The 23,950-nt window shown below is 43.4% G+C and overlaps 1 protein-coding gene across 4 annotated transcripts in view; it reads right to left on the bottom strand.

Annotated features, from left to right (window-relative positions):
- Dgkd (diacylglycerol kinase delta) overlaps positions 1-23,950 on the bottom strand; it is a 98,105-nt gene that overhangs the window by 69,847 nt on the left and 4,308 nt on the right. For all 4 annotated transcript variants that reach the window (XM_078018253.1, XM_078018254.1, XM_078018256.1 and 1 more), the window contains exon 2: positions 629-739. In XM_078018253.1, coding sequence (XP_077874379.1) covers positions 629-739 — 111 coding nt within the window. The remainder of the gene's footprint in view (positions 1-628; positions 740-23,950) is intronic.

The raw sequence follows: 23,950 nt of genomic DNA, 5'->3' as shown, positions 1-23,950 counted from the left end.
CCTAAGCCATCCACCATAGACTCTACCTCCTGTTTACTGTTCCCTCAACTCTAAGGAGAACAAACAAATAAAGCTAATTGCTGGAAAGCATACAAATAAAGAATTTCACATTTCTGCTCACACCCCAAGAAGCCCAGTATGCTTCAAAACCACTCTTAGCTCATAATAAGAAATGGGTAAGCCTGTGGTCCCCATCTTCCTGAAGAGACAATGTTCCACTGTGGTAACTCTGTGACCCTCTTCTGCTTTTCCCATTAGTGATGAGTGACATCAAAGAAAAAGAAAAATGAATAAATTTTGTACGAAATAAAATATGCCTTGAGACAAACAAAACCTGACACACCAGATTGCTACAAAGCCAGCTGGAGTGTGTCTCTCCCTCTAAAAAGGGACTGCACTCTGCCCTGAGTGCATGCTCTTTGTTTTACCCCACAGGGGTTTCTTGAGATGGCTCTCATTCTCCCTTGAATACATATCTACTCTCCTAAGTAAACCTCTGTGTATGCCTCTAGGGAGTAAGAAACTAGCTGGAAAGAACAGGTCTGCGAATTGGAGCTCCCCATCATCCCACAAGAACTCAGTCCCCCCCAAGCTGAGCTCCCTGAGTGTTTCTGTCACTGCGCCTCACCTTTGCAGTTTTGGCATAGTACAGTGTTCGTCCACGAAGCTTAAAGTATCTCCTTTTTGATCGCTGGAATGAATTGTTCTGCTTCGTCAGCATCCCCTCCTTGATGACAGTCTGAAAGACAAAAACATATTCATGAACTTGCATTTCTAAGGCGCATCCAGCTGACACACACCCCAGGGTGGCTGATGTGCATTTGTGTCTCTGTGGGGCCAAGCAACCTACCAAAGAAGTGCTCCCCACACTCTCAGACCATGCCCTGAACACAGCAGTGGGCTGCTGGGGAGGCCCTGGCACATCCATTCTCTAAGGGGCAATGGCATGCCTGTGTCAGGCAGAGTGTCAGAGGCCCAGGTGTGCCCTAGATATGCCCAGCAGACTAGCAGAGGGGAAACTGAGGCTTGCAGACTGCATTAAGCAACAGCTGGGAGGACAAATGGAACACAAGGCCAGCACATTCTCTAGCTTTAGCATTTGGTACATTTCAGCTATTCTTGGCCCTATCTCTGTGTTCTCTGGCCTCCTGCCATTTCTCAGGATCCTGCTGCCAATTCTGCTTATGTCCATTTCTCTGGGGTTCAGCATAGCTCCAGGCCTGTACTCTACTCACCCCTCAGCACAGGCATTCGTGCACAATAAGAGATAAGTGCCACAACTAGAGGCCCTGCACCCATCCCATCCCAGGGCCCTGAGGAGCCTACCACACAAACAGAGTTCATGTCTCAGAGAATCTGTAATATACCCTGGCTCAGGAAAAGCAAGAATAGAGGGATACAGCTTCTCTGGAGCTGTCTTCCCCTATGCATCCCATGTGTTAGACTCCTAATGGACTGACCCTGCACCCCACTTGAGAATTAAATGTTCAAGGACCTACACAGTTGAAAGATGTCTCAAGCCACTCAGCTCAACACAGTCAACACCAATGAACAGGAGCTAGAGGTGAAACTCAGTGGCAGGGTGCTAGCCTCACATATGCAGAATTCTGAGTTCAATCCCCAGCACCACAGGGGGGGGAAACTAATAAACACACCACACAGGAAAATAAGAACCAGGCTCTCAGCATTTGATACTTCCTTATACCACACTTAACAGAAATCTCCATTCCACAATGAGTCTAACCTGCAAACAGTGACAGAATCCACAAAAATTCTGTTAAGGACATGAATACTTAAAGTAACTTTTAAAAACAATGTATGTAGGAAATATCTAGGCATCTAAGCCCACTTAAAACTTCCTATAACAAGCTGGGCATGGTGACGCATGCTTGCAATCCCAGCGGCTCGGCTCGGGAGGCTGAGGTCAGGAAGCTCTCAAGTTCAAAGCCAGCCTCAGCAATTCAGTGAGGCCCTAAGCAACTCAATGAGACCCTGTCTCTCACTAAAATCCAAAGAAAAAAAGTGGGGGGGGCTGGAGATATGGCTCACTGGTTACGTGTTCAACCCCTGAACCCCTAGTAACAACAACAACAACAACAACAAAACTTCCAAAGAAGTTTGAGTTACACAAAGGCAAAAGAATGGCAAGAGTCCATCAGCCTGCTCATCACAGGAGAGGGAGCAGGACCCGGAGCCCAACCCCACCAACCAAACACATAGGGCCAGGCCCCAGGCCCTTGGCTGAGCACTCAAGAACCAGTACACAGCACCTGGGGTCTCCTCTCCTCATTGACTGCAGGACATCCTCCCTGGGCCACTTCTGGGCAGCGTGGGCCACACATGTCAGCATTCACCACCACTTCCACCACGCTCCCCATTCACCCCCATGAACACCATAGATGGAGTCTGTGCTCCAGTGCCCAGGGGGAGAAGTGCTGACAAATTTACTTATACAGCGGTCTCTACCTTCACCTCCTTTCAGTTAACTATCGATTGCCAAGAAGAAAGAAAAGAGGAGCCCAACATTACCCCATGAGCCAGAAAAGACACATCAGCTACAGTCACTATCATGAAGATCATGTGCCAAAACAGAACCACCCAGAAGCCAGGACATAAACCATTCTACAGTATGGAAGGACTGGTAGCTGGAGTTTCCTTCCCAGCATCCTTTACAGATTGTAAAGTTCATGCTAAATACAACTGTACACAACACCAGTCCTCAGACCATGGGGCATACTCTGTGAGATCCTCTCTTTGTGGACTTCAAAGGACTCACTCTGAAGATGCCTTCTCACCCCTCATTCATCTTCCTTACCTCTGCAGGGGAAGAAGAAATCACTTCCATCTCTTTCATAAATGCAGTTTTTTTAAAAAGAAAAAGTTAACAAAACCAACAAGCCAAAACCCAAAAAATGAATAAATTATCTTTAAAAGACAGATGCTCAGGTCATTTTTCTTACATCTTTCACCACCCATCTCATACAGGAAAGAAAAGCAAAATTAAAATCCAACACGTATACACACACACACACACACACACACACACACACACACACACACACACGTCTTTCAGAAAGCGGATGAGAGCCTGCGATCTCGGGCAGCCCAAGGAGACCTGCCGTTCTATTTATAGAACAAGCATGCTCAGAAAAAGACTCTGGTGGGTTTCAGCGGAAAAGGCTGGGGAAAAGATAAAGACCAGTATTTCTTTGAAGCTTTCTCAGAAACTGCATTTCTTCTCCTGATTCGCTGCTCCTGAATACTATAGATATGCTGCAGAATATTTTTAAACACTCAGTCAAAAGCAATGAACTAAAAGCAGTCGAGAAAATCACACCCCAGAAATGTGCTTTGCAGTGGGCAGCCTATGAGAGGCTCCCACAGGAAACATTGCTGTGCTGGCAACCCTCTCTACCCCAGAGAGAAGCAGAAGTCAGCGTCAGACCTACATGCTCGCCCAGTTCTCAATCAGTGCACAAACAGAAGGGACAGCTCTGTCATCCCAGGGTAGCCTTATCACAATCAGAGACAAATATACAACACACACCAAGAAAATGTTCAGTCACCAGTCAGATAAAGAATGGCAAATGGACAAGCCAGTACTCCATCCACCTCCAACCAAGAGTAAGCTGGTGGGACCTCAAGGCAGAACCAGAGTGATAAAGCCAACAGAGTAGGAAGCCTGAGCCTAAGTGTGGCCCTGAGAGCCACAGCCACCCACAGACCACACAGATACATCCATCCCCAGGTCCAAGACCACAAGGCCCTTCTGTGGGGACAGGGGAGCAGAAGTCTCTAGCGGTTTCTCCTCCCAAACACAGCTCTAGAAATAACTCTGAAAAGAGAGTCAAAACAGTGAGCAGAGAAGGTCCACAGTAGGCTCCACAAGCCCTGGTCAAATACACACTGCCAGGTATCCTCTGAAAGGCACCATGAGAGTTCCATCACAGGGTGAGGATATCTCTTCTTTCCTGCCTCCCTTTCTCAAACACAGAGCAGTGTTGTGAACAGAAGTTCAGACCAGAGGAGGACAGACAGCTGCATAAGGTGGGTGCTCAGGGACAGGGGACATATATAATGTCCTCCAAGGAAAGGCTACACACCACACACCTTAGCAAGTACCTGAATAGGTGGGAGAGCAGGGCCTGGGGCCTCAGAGGCCACCATGCTGCTCCTCAGGCTAGAGACAGACCAACAGGGCAGGAAGGCTAGACAGCCCCCAGATCACTGCCTGTTTTTTATAGGTCACCAAGCCCTGAATGAGGGAGTGGTGGCTCAGAAGCCCACTTTTAAAAAGATGAGGAGACAAGACAGAAATCTCAGATGATTCCAAAGCATCCAGCTATAGGGAAGGGTACAGGTTTCATTTTGGACATGTGGAGTATATGACCCCAAAACAGCCAGGGAGTTTGGTGTGAAGCTGGCAGCCAGCTCTCACAGTACATGAGGTTCCCCAGGGAGAGGGTATGAGATTTCAGGAGGCCCAGGGAAACAGGATCAGGGGGCCCAATGATTCTGGTTCAGGGGTAGAAAGGAGGAGGGGAGGTCAAAAGGACAGTGACAAAGTGGTCAGAAATCAGGAGGTGAGTTCATTGAGAAGTCAGCATCAGTGATGCGAGCCCAACAGCACAGTGGTAAAGGCCTGGGGGAAAGTCACCAGGCAAAGCAGACCGGTGGCCAGCCAGAGGGCAAAGCTACTCCAAAAGGTACCTGTAAGCAAAAGAAGCCAGGAGGACAGGTTTTTTAAACTTGCTTGTTTCTTGACTTTTTACTCTGACTCACTATTCTTGTATTATGATACATTTCTATTGGTCACAGAGGGTTTCCCTGTGCCAACATGCTCGAAGCCATAACTAATTCCCATAGCTACAACACTCAGAATGCTCCCGCTCACTCAATACTATCAACAAAGCTTCAATGGGGCAGAATCAGTGGTAGAGCTCTTTCCCCACCTCTCCCCAATACTGGGGATTGAACCCAGGGGTGTTCTACCACTGAGCTATATCCCCAGCCCTATCTATCTATCTATCTATCTATCTATCTATCTATCTATCTATCTATCTATCTATCTAATCTACCAATTCTTGCTAAATTACCACAGCTGGCCTCAAACTCACAATCCTTCTGCCTCAGCCTCCCAAATCACTGGAATTATAGGCATGCATCAAAGCACCTGGCTATGGTAGAATTCTTGTTTGTCAAGACCAAAGCCCTGAGTTCCACCCCAGCACCACAAGACAACAACAAAAGGTTTCAGTGCAGATTTCCATTGCTAAATATCTACATATGTCCTCAACTACTCCTTATAGCAAATTGCTAGAGGTGGAGTTTGGGGATCAAAGATCCCCCAGAAACAGGCCTTTGAAGACTAAAGCCAGCTTTGGAACAGAGGTGGCACTACAGACAGGGAAGACACACTACTCAGAAACGGGGGATAAGACAACAGGCTCCTCCCCTTGCCCCTGCAGTCACAGTGAGTCCCAGGGAGATTCTAGATGTGATATAAAAGGCAAAATTTTTAAACTTTCAACAGACAATATAGGAGCATTTCTGTACAACTGTGAAACTAGGAAAAGATTCTCAAATACGAACATCCTAAACCAAAGATAGGTTGCTCAACTCAATTAAATTGCAACTGAAAACTTCTGTTCACCAAAGACACCTCAAAAAGAAAGAAAACCTGCCAAAAATCAGAATACACAAGGAATTCCCACAAAACAACAAAAAAAACAAAAAGAAAATCGGTAGACAGCACAGACAGACATTCCCCACAAGAGTAAGTGCACTGCTGACTGCACGTGATGGGAGCCAAGCCCGGGCTGGAACTCAACCACATAAGAAGCAAGCAGCCTGCGCACTGGGGCTCTGGTGGGGTGGGGCCACTTGTCTGCCACAGCCTTCACAGGTGTGCAGGCAGTGTTCTGTGTGAAAAATGGAAAGGGAGAAACGGCGCTAAACAAAAAAGGGCTAGAAGTATAATCTCAGGCTAACCGTGTCTCATGGGTATGTTTAAAATTCCATTTTACCTGGTAAAGGAAAGAGAAAAAACAGCTGCAAAGTAGTCAACTAGTAAGAGAATCAAGGTATTCTTCCAAGGTTTACCCTTGAAAGCCAGGAAATGGGGATGAGGGGAGAAAGGAGTGAAAAAAAAAGACAAATGTTCATTTTTTTTTTTTTTAGTTGTAAATGGGCACAATACCTTTATTTATTTACTTTTATGTGGTGTTGAGAATCAAACCCTGTGCCTCACACATGCCAGGCAAGTCTTCTAGCACTGAGATAACACCAAAGCCCCGCAAATATTCATTTTAACTATCAATTTGTCCCAAAACTTTTGTTGCCCTTCAACAAAAAAATTACATAAACCTAACTGTGTTAGGCAACAGCATCCGAATTCACAAAGTCCAGGAAGAGTGAGAATATTAGCATAAGAAATTAATACATAAACGTACTACAGCAATGCTTCAGTGAAAAGAAGGCAGTAAAACCTAGTGCTATAAACAAGCACATCACCTTAAAATTTCATGAGCATTTTTTATGACAAATACATATGGTCTGTGAGTCTGACACTAACACTATATCCAATTAACAAAAAGCAAAACTGGTCAATAGAGAGACTGAACAACGTGTCAAGGTTAAACAGCTATTAACAGTTCACAAAGGAAACCTTCTTATTCCTACCTCAAAACTTCTAGGGTTCATAATTCATGAATACACTAATTCATGAACAGTAAACCAAATAACATGTTCATTTAAAAAGGCATTATTCTAAGATGCTCAGCTTGTATAAATGAAGGAATTTACCTTTGTCTGTTTGATCTAAATCAAGAGTTGTCAATAGATGTGTGCTGAAGTTTAATTTTTGCCTACGAATATTTTTGGCCTGAATTTAGGGCCAGGTTGGCATCTTAGTTCTGCCATTTACTAGTAGCCACATGGCTTTGAGTGAGTTACTTAATCTTTCTGCCCTTCAGTTTCCTAATCTGTAAAATGGAGTATTGCTAAAGGTTGTGTATCCCTTTTCCAAAATAAATGGGACCAGAAATGTTTCAGGTTTTCAAGTTTTTCAGATTTTGGAACATTTGCCTAGACTTCCCTAGTTGAGCATACTTAATCTGAAAATATGAAATCCAACATGCTCCAAAATTCAAAACTTTTGGGGCATCATGTCAATGTGCAAAAAGTTGGGGATTTGGGAGCATCTCAGATCTTGGGTTTTTAGGTTAGTGATTTTGAACATGTACCTGCTTCCAAAGCTGGTGTGAGACCTGCAGAATGAAAGACTCCCATGTGCAGTGGATACAAGCATTCCTCCATTTATACAAGCTGAGCAAGCGTATACAAGTAAGCCACATGAAACATTCTACACATGAGCATCTCTGTGGAGGGCACACCCAGGCAACTGCTATGCTGGAGAACTCTTCTCAACTTTGCAGAGCCAGGCCCCACATTTGGCACTGCCAATCAGAGAGGAACTCTATATGCGCTTTTTTCTAAAGACCCCTAAAAGTCCAAGGAAAGATGGCCATTCTCCCCGCTCTCTCCACTTTAAGAGATGGGATCTCACTTTGTTGCTCAGGCTGGTCTCGAATTCCGGAGCGCAAGTCATCTTCCTGCCTTACCTCCCAGCTACAGGAGTGTACCACCACAGCTGGCAGGACAGCCATTCTTACCAGCCAGTAGAACCCAATTTCCATTTTACCACTATGCATTTTTCTCCTCCAATGCCACCAAAATTAAAAGCCTCTATACCATTCAAGATTCCACTAAGAGGAGGGGAAGTGCTTCAGGAAAGTCTGAACTAGAAAAGGCAAAGAGTGGCTCCAAACATAATGTCCAAATCCCCAAGAGGAGATCCTAGATCTGCCTTCATCTGGAGATCATAGCCACATTCCCTAAATTCAGGGGCACTTCTGCAGTGGTAGGGCCAGACACTGCAACAGCCACAGCCGCCACACAAGGACTCCTTCCCCACACTAACAGGACCTCTGCTCTGAACAAGGCAGTGGAGTCTACAGAGACCCTTCATGGCAGTCCTGACCACCACTTTCTCAGTCCTGGTCAAAAAGACGGAAGCAGAAGTCCTGGGGGTGGGGAGGTGGGCAAGTTGCTTTACTAGTGTAAGGTAATACTGACAGCTTCAACTCCCCTTTTTTCCTTTCTACCTAGAACAAGTTACGCCTCGTTCTGCAACAGCCATACTGAGGCCAGGAGAAAGAAAGCCTGGATCCTGATGACATCGAGGAGCAGCCCAGCGCATTCCTGTCTGATAGGTCACTGTCATCTAGTACTGAAAGCTGGTGTCTCCAGAGTCCAAGTTTCCACACCCATAACGTTCCTCATCTCAAACCTCTCTTACTGACCCCACAATCCAGCTTTCATCACCCAGCATTTCCTCTTTAGTTAATACTAACAGCATCATCAAATTTAAAAGAACCATCAGGCACTCTCAACTCTTTTCTCCTTCATTCCCCATTTTAACTGGCTACCCAGGATTATAGATATTCCTTGTTAAAATATTCAAGATACTCTTCCTGGCTTCAAATTCCCACTTTAGGCTTAAACCACTGTCTCGTCTCTGTGCCCAGGTGTGACCAGACCACCTGTATCAGAACCCAAGAGCACATGTTAAAAATGCACATCACTACTCCACTTCCCAACAGCCAAAATCCTGGGAATATGCAATTCTGACAAGTACCCAGGTGGTTCCTTTGCACTTGACATTTAAGGATCCTGTTCTTATGAGCCCTACTCATCCTTCTACCATCCTTCTACAACAGTTCTCTTCCTTCCAATTGGTGGCTCTGAACTCCAACTGCCTCCAACTAAATCACCTGGCCATCTCTGGGAAACACTGACAACCAGGCCCCACACCACCAGTGAAGTGGGCACTGATGGGGGAGAAGCAGACAAGGAGTCATAATATAATGTTTAACCCTCCCCTGTAGTTCCAAATGAACATCAAGCCCAAGAACCCACACCACCCACTCACAGACCTGCCCTGGCTTTCTTTGTTTTTGTTGTTTTGTTTTGTTTGAACACTGGGAGTTGAACCCAGTGAAGGTCTACCACTGAGCTATTCACCCAGTCCTTTGAGAAGGCAGCACTCTGTTGATTAGGTGTTGATAAGATGTGAGCAAAGTGGTTCTCAACATGCTGCCAGGACTACAACACAACTTGCACTGAGCAGAGCACCTGGAAATGCCACAAACATGCCTACCCTCCATCCAGCAAGCTACCCTCAAAGATGTCCTGGCAAAATACAAAACAAGATTTGCAAAAGACTATCTGCTGCAAATTACTACAGCAAAACACTGAAAATAACCCATAGGTCCACCAACAGGTAGGGGTTGAAAAAACCATGGTGCATTGCTAAGATGAGGTAGTGCATAACTACAAAAGCATCAAGAAAGAGGTCTTGGGCTGGGATTGTGGCTCAGGGGGTAGAGCGCTCGCCTAACATGGGCAGGACCCGGGTTCGATCCTCAGCACCACATAAAAATAAAGGCATTGTGTTGTGTCCATCTACACCTAAAAAAAAAAAAAAAAAAAAAGAGAGGTCTTCACAAGTTGCCAGCTTCCCAGCCCGTGTAGGCTGTATCTGGAAAGAAGTCCTGTGCTCAATTCTTACCACGGGCCTGTCAGCATTGCTTCGCATTTCCTCACCAACACCCAGGTCCAACCACTGCTGACACCTACTAATCTCATTCGCAAGTAACATCCTTCCAGTCTGTCTTCAAGTGTGAACATAAGACAGGAAAGTGAACATATATAATATACAAATTATTTAATAACCTACTTTTCCTTGTGCTTCACTCTTCTATCACAGATGCTCCAGCACTCACTCAGATGCCAAAGGTGTCACATAAACTATGAACTTACCCAAGAGAAAACTGAAGTGCTCACTCATCAAATGGTTTGAATAGCTGGTTAAAATATGTCCTATTTATATCAAGACTTTCAATTCTCTGCTTAGATAAGTTTAAATTTATTTTCAACACAGAAGTTAAAAGTTTAAGCAAAGGGCAACATAAATAAGTTGCCCCATACAATGTACATATTTACTGGGAAATTTAAACCCTATGTTTTAATAAATCATGTTCTTGTGTATATTTGCCTACTTAAATTCAATCTGTTTGATCCAACAATCCTGACAGCTCCAGCTGTGCTTCACAATGTTCCAGAGAAGAGGCTGAGCATAGACTTCACCTTTCACACTGGAGCACAGCATCCTAGGCATCCATGTACAGACACAGCACTCTCTCTATGGAATCGTCACTGATGGGGACAGTGTTATGCTTGTGTTCTGTCATCTTTAATATAAAACAAGACAAGCTTATTTTAGAAAATGTAGGAAAGTAAATGCAAAATAATAATCCAAACCCACCACCCAACATGATTCCTAGTATCATTTTGGAAACTTCATCTTACCTCCATGTGGTATTTGCACACAGCTGAATGACTCCTGTAAACAGTTTTGCCTCTGTGTTTCCCCAACAGCATGAAGCACTGTCGGCACTGTCCACATGCTGCCTTCCTCAACCATCAGGGTGGGCGGCTGCACCAGGTGACTTGTGCTCCCTGTCAGCACACCCTACCACTTTCCAGCTGTGTGACCTGAGGCCCAGGGACTGTGGTCTCCTCACAGCAACCTTCAGACAGCTGTGAAGGTGAAATGTGATAACCCATGCAAGTGAACAGCACAGGCCAACACCTGGCACCAACCAGCTGTTGTTACCATAAGACCCCCGACTCAGTTCATGGAGAGGTTTGGTGCAGTTTCTTCACCTGGGTTTGGACAAGGAAGTTGTTGGTAACTTTTCTTGTTTTGTTTTCTGGTCCTGGGGCTACAAACACACTAAACTCTACCACTGAACTACACCCCAACCCCCATTTGCAACATTTCATATGTAATAGTACAATATACATGTTGTGCATGATGTCTTTAGGACTATTTCTGAGGACAGGGTCCTACCAGAGGGAGTTATTCTTGGAGTTATTCACACACTAAAGAGTTTCTATACACAACAGCCAGATGCAATGGCTGAGCAGCCGGGTGCAGAGACTCAGGAGGCTGAGGCAGTATGATTACACATTCAAAGCCAGCTTTAATAACTTAGCAAGACTTTGCCTCAAAAATAAAAAGGGGTGGAAATGTAGCTCACTGGTAAAGCACCACTGGGTTCAATCCCCAGTACCAAAAATAAATAAATAAATCTAGCTCATACAAAATACTAGTTAGGAAAAAAAATACACTTAGGCAATTTTGACTGCTAAACATAAAAATATACACTCAATCAGACACACACACCCTCACAGTCCTGACAACCCTGCGTTTTACTTGCCCTAAGGAAGCACACAAACACTTTCAGCCAGGCTGGGATTGCGGCTCAGCAGTACAGCACCTGCCTAGCACGTGCAAGGCCCTGGGTTCAATCCTCAGCACCACATACAAATAAATAAATAAAACAAAGGTATTGTGTCCAACTACAACTAAATACACACACACACACACACACACACACACACGCATGGTTTGGGGTTGTTTTTTTTTTTTTTTAAATCTAGCTGGGCGACGTGGCGCATGCCTGTAATCCCAGCAGCTTAGGAAGCTGAGACAGGAGAATGGACAGAGGTCAAAGCCAGCCTCAGCAACCGCAAGGCAGTAAGCAACTCAGTGAGACCCCGTCTCTATATAAATAAACTACAAAATAGGGCTGGGGATACGGCTCAGTGGTCGAGTTCCTCTGAGTTCAATCCCTGGTACCAAAAAAAAAAAAAAAAAAACAACTTTCAGCCATACAGAGAAAAAGGAGACACAGACACTTCCCAGACTTCCATCAACCAGACTCTCAGCACTGGAGTCCACCTTTATCAAAATGCTCAGAGACTCAAGCAAATAGGACTGTACCTAATGAGATCTGTGTTATTTCAAATTTTACCAAACTGTAAAAAGAACTGAAGCAAGTTTCCGTGCTTAAACATGAAATGTAGAACAGTTTTATGACAAAAATTCTAAAATGCAGCGGTGAGTGGTGGCACACACCTGTAATCCCGATGACTCAGGAGGGAAGATTCCAAGTTTAAGGCCAAACAGAACAACTTAGCAAGACCCTGCCTCAATATTTAAAAAAATAAAATAAAAGGGTTGGGGATGCAGCTCAGTGGTGGGGGGGGGCTCTGAAGTGTAGATTTCCTTCTAAATGATTTAAATGCATAAATGTCTTCTACTGAGAAAACTCCACTGAGCAGGGCACAATGACGCACACCTATAATCCTAGTGGCTTTGGAGGCTGACAGGAGGATTGAGAGTTCAAAGCCAGTCTCAGCAATGTCAAGATGCTAAGCAATTTAGAGAGACCCTGTCTCTAAATAGAACACAAAATAGGGCTGGGGAAGTGGCTTAGGGGTTGAGTGCCCCTGCGTTCAATCCCTAGTACAAAAAAAAAAAACCAAAACTCTCCTCTGAAACCCATCCAAAATGGTCAAGATGAGCAGCTGCTCCTGAGAGACACTTCTGGCTCTACATACTGCAGTGCCATCTTATCCTGGAGAGGCAACTCCACCTGAAAAGATGGCCCTCCTCACACTGCTGCAACACCACTACCACGTATGGGAGAATTAAGTTGGCCCTTTACCTTGCACCACATACAAAAATGACCCAAAACAGATGAGACTACATAAAAGAGCTAAAAATATAAAACTCTTACAAGAACATAAGAGTAATCTTTCCAACCTTGGGTTAGATTTGGCAATGATTTCTTAAATACGGCACCCAAATCACAAGCAATCAAAAAAAAAAAAAACAGGTAAGTTGAACTTCGTTAAAATTAAAAACTTTTGTACCTCAAGGAACATTATCAAGAGAGTGAAAAGACAACCCAGAGAAAATGTTTGCAAATCATGTATCTGATAAAGGTCTAACATCTGGAATATATGAAAAATTCTTACAATTCAACAACAAAAAGACAATCCATCTTACAATGGGTGATAGAACTGAATAGACATTTGTCTACATAAGATATACAAATGGTCGAGTCCATAAAAAGATGCTCAACATCACTAGTCATTAAGGAAATGCACATTTCCACAAGATGGCCAAAATCAAAACAAATGGAAAGTAACAAGTGGCAAATGTGGAATAACTGTAACCCGCCTAACTGCTGGTGGGAATATAAAATAAGGCACCCATCGTGGGAAATAATCTGGCAGTTCCTCACTCTGGCAAACACAGAAGTACCCAGCAATTCCAGTCATGATCTATACCCCAAAGAACTGAAAAGAGGTATTCAATTATTTGTACATGCACACTTAAAGCAGCTCTACTCATGATAATCAAAAGGTAGAAGCGAATCAAATGTCCATCCACAGATGAACTAATAAACAAAATGTGGTGTGTATGTGTGTGTGTGTGTGTGTGTGTGTGTGTGTGTGTGTGTGTGTGTGGTGGATATTATTCAGCCATAAAAAAAGAACAAAGTCCTAAAAAAAGTACAACATGGATGAACCTTGCAAACATTTATAATACTAAGAAGTCAGTCAGTCACCAGCTGGGCGAGGTGACCCACACCTGTAATCCCAGCAGCTCAGGAGGCTGAGGCAGAAGGATTACAAGTTCAAAGCCAGTCTCAGCAATTTAGCAAGGCTGTAAGCAACTTAGCAGACCCTGTCTCAAAATAAAAAACTTTAAAAAGGGCTATAAATATAGCTTAGTGGTAGAGCACCCCTGGGTTTAAACCCTAGTACCAAAAAAGAAAGAGTAGCTTTCTTCCTTCTCTCCATAAATACAAAGCACTGTTTATCAGGGAACAAGAGTCAAGCCAAAACTAGGGGAAGGAGACAACTCACCATCGTGACATCCCAGATACCCTTAACTCTCAGGAGCAGAGGAGCAGAGCCAGACAAAAGTGTGTAGCACATGACCTCGAAATGCCCACTACTCAAGGACACAGCCTACATGGAAGGACACAAGAAAATAAGACCACTGCACCACCCCCCATCCCCACTGCACAGGAGGCGAACAGGTGAGAGGCCACAGGCCTGTAGCCAAACACAGTGGCCCATCCCAAGGGAACTGGGTGCTTTTTCCAGCAGCCATGCACAGAGTGACAGCTGTTCAGACCCACTGACTTGCAAAAAACACTCAAGGACCAATAAATCAAAACAAAAAAGAGATGGTGGGAGACTAAAGACAAACTATCCATAAAACATGTGCATACATTCAAAATGGACTACAGAAAATGGAAGACCATTTTAGAAAATGTATACTTCCTGTCACTAATAAAATCCAGGAAGACACTTCCTTTTAAATTTAAAAATTTAAACATTTTTTAAAGGACATGGAGCACCAAATGAGAACAGGATGAAATTAGAAGATGACAACTAAGATTCAGACCAAGATTAGAAAAAGAAACAAAAGTCATCATCCAACAGCCAAATTAAAAGCCAACTACAAAGAACTAATGGGGGAAATCTAGAATACAGAAAACATCATTGGAAGCAAAAAAGAAAAAGAAAAAAACAGAAAGGTTCCAGAATACCGTAGGATGAAATGGAAGAAGAGAAATGACCAAGAGAAAGCTCATGGGCAAAGTGGTGACAGGACAGACCTTCCAACCTGCAAACAGCAAGAACTTCCTAAAACAAAATTATCAGATGAAAATGAGAGGCAGAGGAGACCCAAGCTTTCCCAATACACAGAATGCTACCAACTCATTTAAGGGGCTGGTACAACCCTAAATCTAATCCAGTCCAAAGTGAAAGCAAAGACCTGCCAGCCTGATGCACTGAAACCACTAGGGACTCCTGTGCCAGGCACAGGAGGGAGAGCAACACAGGAGACATAGGAGGGAGTGGCCACTTCAGCCACAGGATGCACCTGCCCATCTGCCCCACAGCCCCAGCTCAAAGGCGAAGACAGATGACAACACAGCAAACAAGTCCTCAAATACCAGAAAGCCAGGACAAAGGGGCTTTTCTGGGAAAATAGGGATAATGTGAGCATCAGAAAGAATGATTGCCCCTGACTGTAAAACACTGAAGGAAAGAAGTCATGAGTCCACAATAACACTCAAAATAAAGAAAAGGAAGAAACATTCACCTCCTTTGGAGGTAACATCCCTGAACCAAATCCTTACTCTGATGAAAGACAATTAAAGAGAGAATCCCACAATCATCCTGCCTTTTTTAGGAGGAACTGTAGCCCTTCCCCAGACCAAATGGGAAAACATCTTTACAGAAAAATACTAACCGGGCTGGGATACTAACACTCTCGCCTGGCATGCGCGCGGCCCGGGTTCAATCCTCAGCCTCAGCACCACATACAACAAAGATGTTGTGTCTGCTGAAAACTAAAAAATAATTTTCTCTCTCTCTCTCTCTCTCTCTCTCTCTCTCTCTCTCTCTCTCTCTCTCTCTCTCTCTCTCAAAAAAATGTATCAACCACTTTCTTCTTAAAAAAAAAAAAATACTAACAGAGGGCTGGAGGTACAGCTCTGCAGCAGATCATCAACTAGCAAGCAAAAGGCCTGGGATTTGATCACAGCACTATTAAAAAAAAAGAAAGAAAGAAAAAAACCAACAAATAAATATGGAATAAATTATAGGAAAGGGGAGGGATCTCTATTTTGCAAACACTTATAATAAAACTGATTCAGTCCAGGTGCAATGGAGCATACCTGTAATCTTAGCTATAAAGAGGCTAAGGCAGGAGAATAACAAGATTGAGGCCAACCTCAGCAACTGAGAGAGACTGTATCTCAAAAAAAATAAAAGTATAAAAGACCTGGAAATGTAGCTCAGTGGTACGATGCTTACCTGGCATGCACAAGACCTTGGGTTCAAACCCAAGTACTGAAAAAAAAAAAAGAGAGAGAGAGAGAGAGAGAGAGAGAGAGAGAAAAAAAAAATTGATTCAAGCAAATATTATGTAGAAAAGCTAAAAAAAAAAATGGTATTTGTGTGGGCTGGGGATGTGGCTCAAGCGGTAGCGCGCTCACCTGGCATGCGTGCGGCGCGGGTTCGATCCTCAGCACCACATACCAACAGGGATGTTGTGTCCGCCGAGAACTAAGAAATAAATATTAAAATTCTCTCTCTCTCTAAAAAAAAATTTAAAAAATACATACAAAAATGGTATTTGTAGAACTGGATTGTGGTAGAACACTCACCTCACACGTGTGAGGCCCTGGGTTCGATCCTTAGCACCACAAATAAATAAATATCAACAACTTAATATATATATATATATATATATAAATGGTATTTGCACAGTGTCAAAGAATCACCTCATGGGGCTGGGACAACGGCTCAGTGGTACGGCACTTGCCTAGCATGTATGAGGAACTAGCACCACATAAAAATAATAAAATAAAGGTATGTGTCCATCTACAACGTGTGTGTGTGTGTGTGTGTATATATATATATATATATATAGTTGTTGTTGTTGTTTGTTTGTTTTAAAGAATCACCTCACATATTACTTCCTAACTGCAAAGGAAGAATCCTCATCTGCATGAAAAGATCAATCATCTCACGTAAGTCAGGAGATGATGTGCAGAGGGACAAGGCGACAGGACATACTTCCTGCAGGATGCAGGACAGAGCACAGAGTACCCCATGTTCAGACTGCCCAGAAGGTTGGCGTGACTAAGAGTCTCTGAGACCTCTCACATCCAGTTTATAGGAAATATGAAAGATAAAAGAACAATGTAAAAGGAACCAGAGGAAGCCATCAGGCAAATCTAGAGATTTTACAAGACAATTGCCCTCTTCTCTTTACAAAGTTGATGTCATGGGGGAGAAGACTGCTGAGGAAGCCATTCTCAGTTAAGAAAGTAAAGAGTACTAGGGCACAGTGGTGCTCATCTGTAATCCCAGAGGCTCAGGAGGCTGAGGCAGGAGGATCACAAGTTCAAAGCCAGCCTCAGCAACTTAGCAGGGCCCTAAGCAACTCAGCAAGACCCAGTCTCAAAATAAAACATAAAAAGGGCTGGGGATGTGGCTCAGTGAAGAAAGAAAGTAAAGAGCTAGGACAACCAAATTCAATGCACAAATTTGACAAGTACCTGGTTCCCAAAAGGAAGCCTATAAAAGACACTTTGGTTCAACTAGAAAAATTTGAAAATGTTTTAGATATTAGGGGCTTGGAAATGACAATTATTTTTTAGGTATAATGATGGTACTGCTATATAGGAAAATTATAAGTTACATGCTGAGGTAATCAGAGGTAAATATGCTGCTGATCTCTCTCTGGGAACTGGCCTTCTTCCCCTCCGCCCTTTCCTCACCTCCCAGTCCTTCCTCCTGTATCCACTTCCCAAAGCCCACAGCCCATCTGACCAGCCCTGACCACAAAGCTTCTCCTCCCCAGTGCCCACACCAAACCATGACAGAGTTCACACAATGTCCCCTCTAGTTCTCCCTCAAGTCCAACTAATTCTGCCAGAATTCCTGTCACAACCTTGGCCCAGCCTGCCACCATCTCTCCTAGCCAGCCAGGGTCAGCAGCATCCACTCAGGCAACCCAGACACAGCCAGAGTCATCTTTTCAACCCATATCCTATCATCAGGCTCTTTCCTGAAATCTTAAAGCAACAGTATTCCATTAGCATAGCCTCCAACCCAGCTCTCCAGACATGTGTCATCATGAGGGGGCTCCTTGACCCTTCCCAGCTCTAATCACACTGGCTTCCTTTCAGCCCCTTCATTCCCCCAGGCTTTCTCCTGCCACAGGGCCTCTGCGTAACCCCTTTGATCAGCTACCCACTCCTCCTGCTGCTCCTCCTCAGTTCTTTTACTAACATTTAAAAAAAGATATTTCCCACTGGGTACAGTGGCACATGCCTCTAATGCCAACAACTTGGGAAGCTGAGGCAGGAGGATCACAAGTTGGAGGACAATCTGGGCAACTTAGCAAGACCCTGTCTCAAAATAAAAGACAAAAAGGGATGGGGATGCAGCTCTGGGTAAAGGCCCTGGCTTCAATCCCCAGTACCATAAAAACAAAAATTTTTTAAAAGGGGAGAGCTGGGGTTGTAGCTCAGTGGTAGAGCACATGTGAGACACTGGGTTCTACCCTTAGCACTGCATAAAATAAATTTTAAAAAAAAAAGTATGTGTTCATCTAAAAAAAATTTTAAATATTTCCCCCATTCTATCTTTTTTAATGTGTTGCTTTTCTTCTAACCACTTGATTTTCTGCACATCTTTTCTACTATATGCATTTAAATTTCCCTCTAGACATGACTTTATCTATATCCCATCAGTCATATCTTTTTGCTATTATTCAACTCAAAATATTTTCTAACCTTATCTTTTTTCTCTGACTCATAAGTTATTTAGAAATAGTTGTCTAAATTTGCAAATGCACTAGGATTTTTTTTTAATTCCTGGCTTATTCAACTGTTATCAGAGAACATATGCTATTTCAATCCTGTGAAAGTTGCTGAGACTTGCCTTGTGGCTAGCACATAGTGAATTTCGATAAATATACTTCTGCATCAGAAAAGAATTAAATTCTACACTCATCAGGGAAAGTGTTCTAAGTATGTCCATCAGGTAAAATTCAGTACCTAACGTTATATTCTTCTACATTTTTTTTTCCCAGTTCTGGAATTGAATCCAGGAGCCCTCTAGCACCGAATTATACCCCAACTCTTTTTTATTTTTTATTTTGAGGCAAGGTCTCACTAAATTTCCCAGGCTGGCCTCAAACTTGCAACTCTCCTGACTTAGTCCCACCCATACCCCACCCCTGTCTCTGGAGTTACAGGCATGTGCCACCTCACTCAAAAATGTGTCTCTTTTAAATAGTCCCATCAGAGCCAGCTGACACTGAGTCCTCACGCTGGAGAGCCTGGTTGAGGACCTGGACTGACATCCCAACTCTTCTTATCATGTGCCTGACCCTCTGCATCCTCCTCACCTCTCTCAAACTCTACAGCCACACCCTGACCCTGCTGAGAGCCACGACTTCTCCCTACCACCTCTCCTCAGCCAGCCGTCAGCTCCACCCCAGGAGAAGCCTGCCTTGGTCCCTGACCTGATCACCATGTCTGAGAGAGTAGGCATCTGCTGGACTCAGAGCCTAGGGCTTGAGACTCTGGATCTGACACCTGAACTGAGCCTGCAGAGGGAATGTCTTCATGAGCCTGTCATGATGAAGTGTGTTTGCAGTGCTCAGAATTAAACTAGAATTGTTTGCTGTGAGTTGATTTTTGTTGCAGTGCCCAGCATTAAGGATTGTCATTTTCTTGATTAAGAACCTATAGAGTAAAATTGTATTGAGTGATTTGAGTGAATAAAGCATTGAAAAGGGCAATAAATAAATAAATAGTCCAATCAGGTTTCATTTTCATGTTGCTTCTCATAATATTTTTTTAACTGCAGCATACCTGTAATCCCAGGTATGCTGGGAGAATAAGACAGGAGGAGTATAAAATCAGGGTCAGCCTAGGCAACTTAGCAAGATCCTGTCTCAAAAACAAAAAAAAAGGACTGGGGATAAACTCAGTGGTAAGGCACCCCTGGGTTCAATCCCCAGAACCAAAATAAATTAATAAAAAAGTCCACTTACACGCAACATGATTTCTAACACGCTGGGATTCGAGTCTACTGACTTACTGTTTCCTCTCTATTTGGCCCACTTGTTCAGTGCTCCTCTCCTGCCTTCTTTCAGATTCAGTACTGCTAGTCTGATTTTCCCAGTTTGGCTTAGTTATCGAATAGTCTATCACTTTAGTGCCACCACAGAGATCATAGCACACATCCCCCATTTGTCTCACAGTAACTGGTTCTATTTTCTTCCTCCCGGAAATGCAAGGACCCTAGAACTGTTTACCCCATCTCCTCCTTTCTGACTCATATAATGTTGCTGTTACAGATATATTTTAACTCTACTCATAGATTAAATCCAAACACAGAAATCACTTGGTTTGGGGGCTGGGGTGGTGGCTCAGTGGTAGAGCGCTTGCCTAGCATATGTGAGGCACTGGGTTCGATCCTCAGCACCACATAAAAATGACATAAAGATACTGTGTCCGTCTACAACTAAAAAATAAATATTTTTAAAAAATCACTTGGTCTTCTCCTTGTAGATCACCTTTCAGTTGCTCTTCTTCCTTTCAGCAACTTAACCTTTCACCTAAGGTCATTCTCTTAAGCCAAAACAAACAAACAAAAAAAACCTTTAATGTCTCCCCTAGTACGGGACTACTGGCAGAAACATTGTGTTTGTGTGTTTGAAAATGTCTTTAACTTCAACTCCAAAGGTCTTTTTACTGCAGAAAGAACCCTGGGTTCTATCAGTTTCTTTGAGCACTTACAACTTCAACTGACTTCTGGTTTTCATGATTTCTGATAAGAACACAGCTGTCAACCCAACTCTTGTTCCTGGGAGGGGAACCGGCCTCTGGCTGCCCTGCATCTCCTTCTGTTCATTGCTGGTTTTCCCAGTTCATTACAACATGACCAACGTGTGGTTTTCTTGTGTTTACAGTGTGAGTGCATCTGTGGACGGAGCCTTTTATCAGCTGTGGGAAATCCTCAGGCATTTTCTTTTCAAGTACTGCTTCTGCTCAATTTTCTCTCACCTCTCCTCTTGTGACAAACACCCACTCTTCAATTTTTTCCATTTTTTATCTCTGGGCTTCCTTGTGGTATTTTCTTTTGAGCTACCCCGCCCCCCCCCATCACTAAGTGTTTTCAGCTGTGTCTAATCTGACCTTCATTTGATTATTTAATTTTGATTATTACATTTTCTGTTTTAGAATCTTCAGTTAGTTCTTTTTGATAGTTTGTAGTTCTCTACCAAAATTCTCAATCTGGTCTATCATCTCCTTGAACAAGCTGAGTACAGCTGTTTTAAAGCCTGTGTCTGAAGTTGGCAACCGTTGTCCATCTGTGTTTTATAGGAGATTGTTTCTTCTCATCTTAACTCAGGAAACTATTATTCATTGTGTGCAGAACAGTGAATTGTAAATGAAGGTAACTCCTCTCCCTCTAAGGAGAACTGAAGTTTGCTTTATTAGCACTCTGGGATGACTTATTTCAGGGAGCTTAAATGATCTGAAACAGGACGGTAGTCTTCCCAAAGTTCTACCTCTGGTTCATCACCATCCTTGGTTGAGGTTTTTAAGGATTTCACCCCAAATGGGGGGGTCCCCACACGCAGAACTGCTTTTCTTTTTCAGAACCTGAGCCCTCGACCCTCAGAGGTATCCCACAGTCCCACCGAGCTCCTCCTCGCAGCTTCCTCCTCCAGCATCAGCACAGGGCCAGGTGAGCACTGTTAGTTTCCTTGGGCTGCCTAGACCAGGTACCACAAATTGGGGGGTTTAAAATAAGGGAAACTGGGGCTAGGGCTGCAGCTCAGTGGTAGAATGCCTACCTCACACGTGTGAGGCACTGGGTTCGATCCTCAGCACCACACAAATATAAATAAAGATATTGTGTCCATCTACAGCTAAAACATATTTAAAAATAAAACAAGGGAAACTGATTGTTTCACAGTTCTGGAGGCTTGAAGTCTCAAATCAAGCAGTCAGCAGGGCCAGACATAGTGGCACACACTTGAAATCCCAGCTACACGGGAGACTGAGCAAGGATTGCAAACTCAAAGCAAGCCTGTCTCAAAATTAAAAAAAAAAAAAAAATGAGCTGGAGTATAGCTCATTGATAGGGCACTTGCCCAGTGTATGGGAAGCCCTAGGGTCAATCCCCAATATTGTATAAAAGGAAAAAACATGATCAAGAGGACCATACTCCCTCTAAGGGCTCAAGGGGAGACTAAGCCCGCGGCCTCTGCAGCACTGGTGTCCTCCGGATTTCTTGCTTTCTGGCAGCACAGCTGAATTTCCTTGCACTCCTTTCATATGATCTGTTTCTCTGTGTCCACATCTCCTCCCTTTCTCTCCTATAAGGACACCAAGACATTCAGAGTTTCCCCTGAATTCAGAATGATTTCATCTCAAGAAGCTTCACTGGTTATATCTGAGAAGAATATACGGTCACATTTGAGGACCTGGGTAGACTGGATAGTAGGGAGACACAATACCAGTAAAGATCCCACTCTTGATTCCAAGGTCAAATGCAGCCCCACATGCCAGGCTCACTTCTGTCACAGACCACTGCCCCCCCAACACCTTGCCCACCCCCCATAGCCCTGTCCATCACTTCACCATCATCCTTAGTCCTTTTTAGTTTTTACTGAGACAGAATCTCACTAAGGGGCTGAGGCTGGCCTCAAACTTGCAATCCTCCTGCCTCAGCCTCCAAAGCCTCTGGGATTACTGGCATGCATGTGCCATAGCACAGCCCCACCACTGTTCTTTCCAAGCAAGCCTGTCTCAAAATAAAATTTAAAAAATAATAAGCTCTGGGCCTCACAGTCACTTCCTCAAGAAATCCTTGGAAGCACCCCCTCCCCAGCCCGCTGCCCGAGGATCATGCCTCATTTACCCCATGTCCTCTCTAAACACTCTGCACCACCAACACTCACATTCCCTTATAGCTGGCTTATTAAAGTCTGCCTGCTTGTAGCCCTAGGAGTCACTACTGTTCAATTAGATATCACAGTGCCAGCATAGCACTGAATCATGTCAAGATCTCAAGTGCTTGCTGAAACCAACTGAATCTGTGAAATAAGAAAAGTAACACCTCATCCTTGGTATTTCCACTAGTACTCAGTTTAAAGATGTTCAATGACCAAGCATGATGGTGCATGCCAGTAATCCCAGCAACTTGGAAGTCAGAGGCAGGAGGATTGCAAATCTGAGATTAGCCTCAGCTACTTAGCAAGGCCCTCTTAGTGATACCTTATCTCAAAATAAAAAATAAAAAGGACTGGGGATGTGGCTCAAAGGTTAAGTGCCCAGGGGTTCAATCCCTGGTACAAAAAAAAAAAAAAGAAGAAGAAGAAGAAGATGTTCAATGCTAGTTTTCAGATTTGCTCCTATTAACTGTTCTGACTACCAGAGATGGAGACTCACCAGAACCCATTGAGCAGAAGGAGGAGGTGGTCAGGCAAGACAACTACTTATGCAGAAATTAAAAAGTGAATAATCAGGGCTGGGGTTGTGGCTCAGAGGTAGGGTGTACGCCTAGCATACTTGAGGCACTGGGTTAGATACTTGGCATCACATAAAGTAAAATAAAGACATTGTGTCCACCTATAACTAAAAAATAAATATTTTTTTAAAAAGTGAACAATCAGAAAAACAGCAATAATCAAAACAACCACCAGATGATTACTTACTATATAACAGTAAGGTGCTAAGTGTTTATTTTTAACAGATTGTCCCACTTGAGCCTATGAGTTTCCATTACCATTTCTATTCTGTGGATGTAAGAATTGGGATTATTATTTCTTTTCTACAGTATAGAAACTGATGCTCAAGAACATACATCTAATACTGTCATTATAACTGACCAAAGAACTAATATTTTCTCTGTTTACAGATGAAGAAACCTAGTTTCAAGTGAGGTTCAGAAACTTGTCCATGATCAATCACAAGCTTCATAAATTGGAGAGCAAGTCTAAATAAGCTTCATCTGATACAAAGTTTAGGCTTTGAAATCCTAAAATAAACAAGCATTTTAAGACCTTTTATAGGACTGGGGTATAGCTCGGTGGTAAAATGCTTGCCCAGCATGCACAAGGCCCTGGGTTCAATCCCCAGGACAGGGGAAAAAAAAAATTTTTTTAAACATCACTTTATCCCTACTAGTATGGCTATAATCAAAAAGTATCAAGGATGTGGAGAAACTGCAGCCCTTCTCATATACTGCTGGTGGGAAAGTAAAATGGTACTGCAAGTTCATAAAATAGACCAACAGTTCTTCAAAAGTTTTTCTACTCCTAGGTGTACTCAAGAGAAATAAAAACATGTCCACATGAAAACTTGTACATGAACACTCATAGAAGCATTATCTAAATAGCCAATATGCAAAA

The sequence above is a fragment of the Ictidomys tridecemlineatus genome, chromosome 7, assembly GCF_052094955.1.
Source record: "Ictidomys tridecemlineatus isolate mIctTri1 chromosome 7, mIctTri1.hap1, whole genome shotgun sequence".
NCBI lineage: Eukaryota > Metazoa > Chordata > Mammalia > Rodentia > Sciuridae > Ictidomys > Ictidomys tridecemlineatus.
This window is presented reverse-complemented; position numbering and strand designations above follow the sequence as displayed.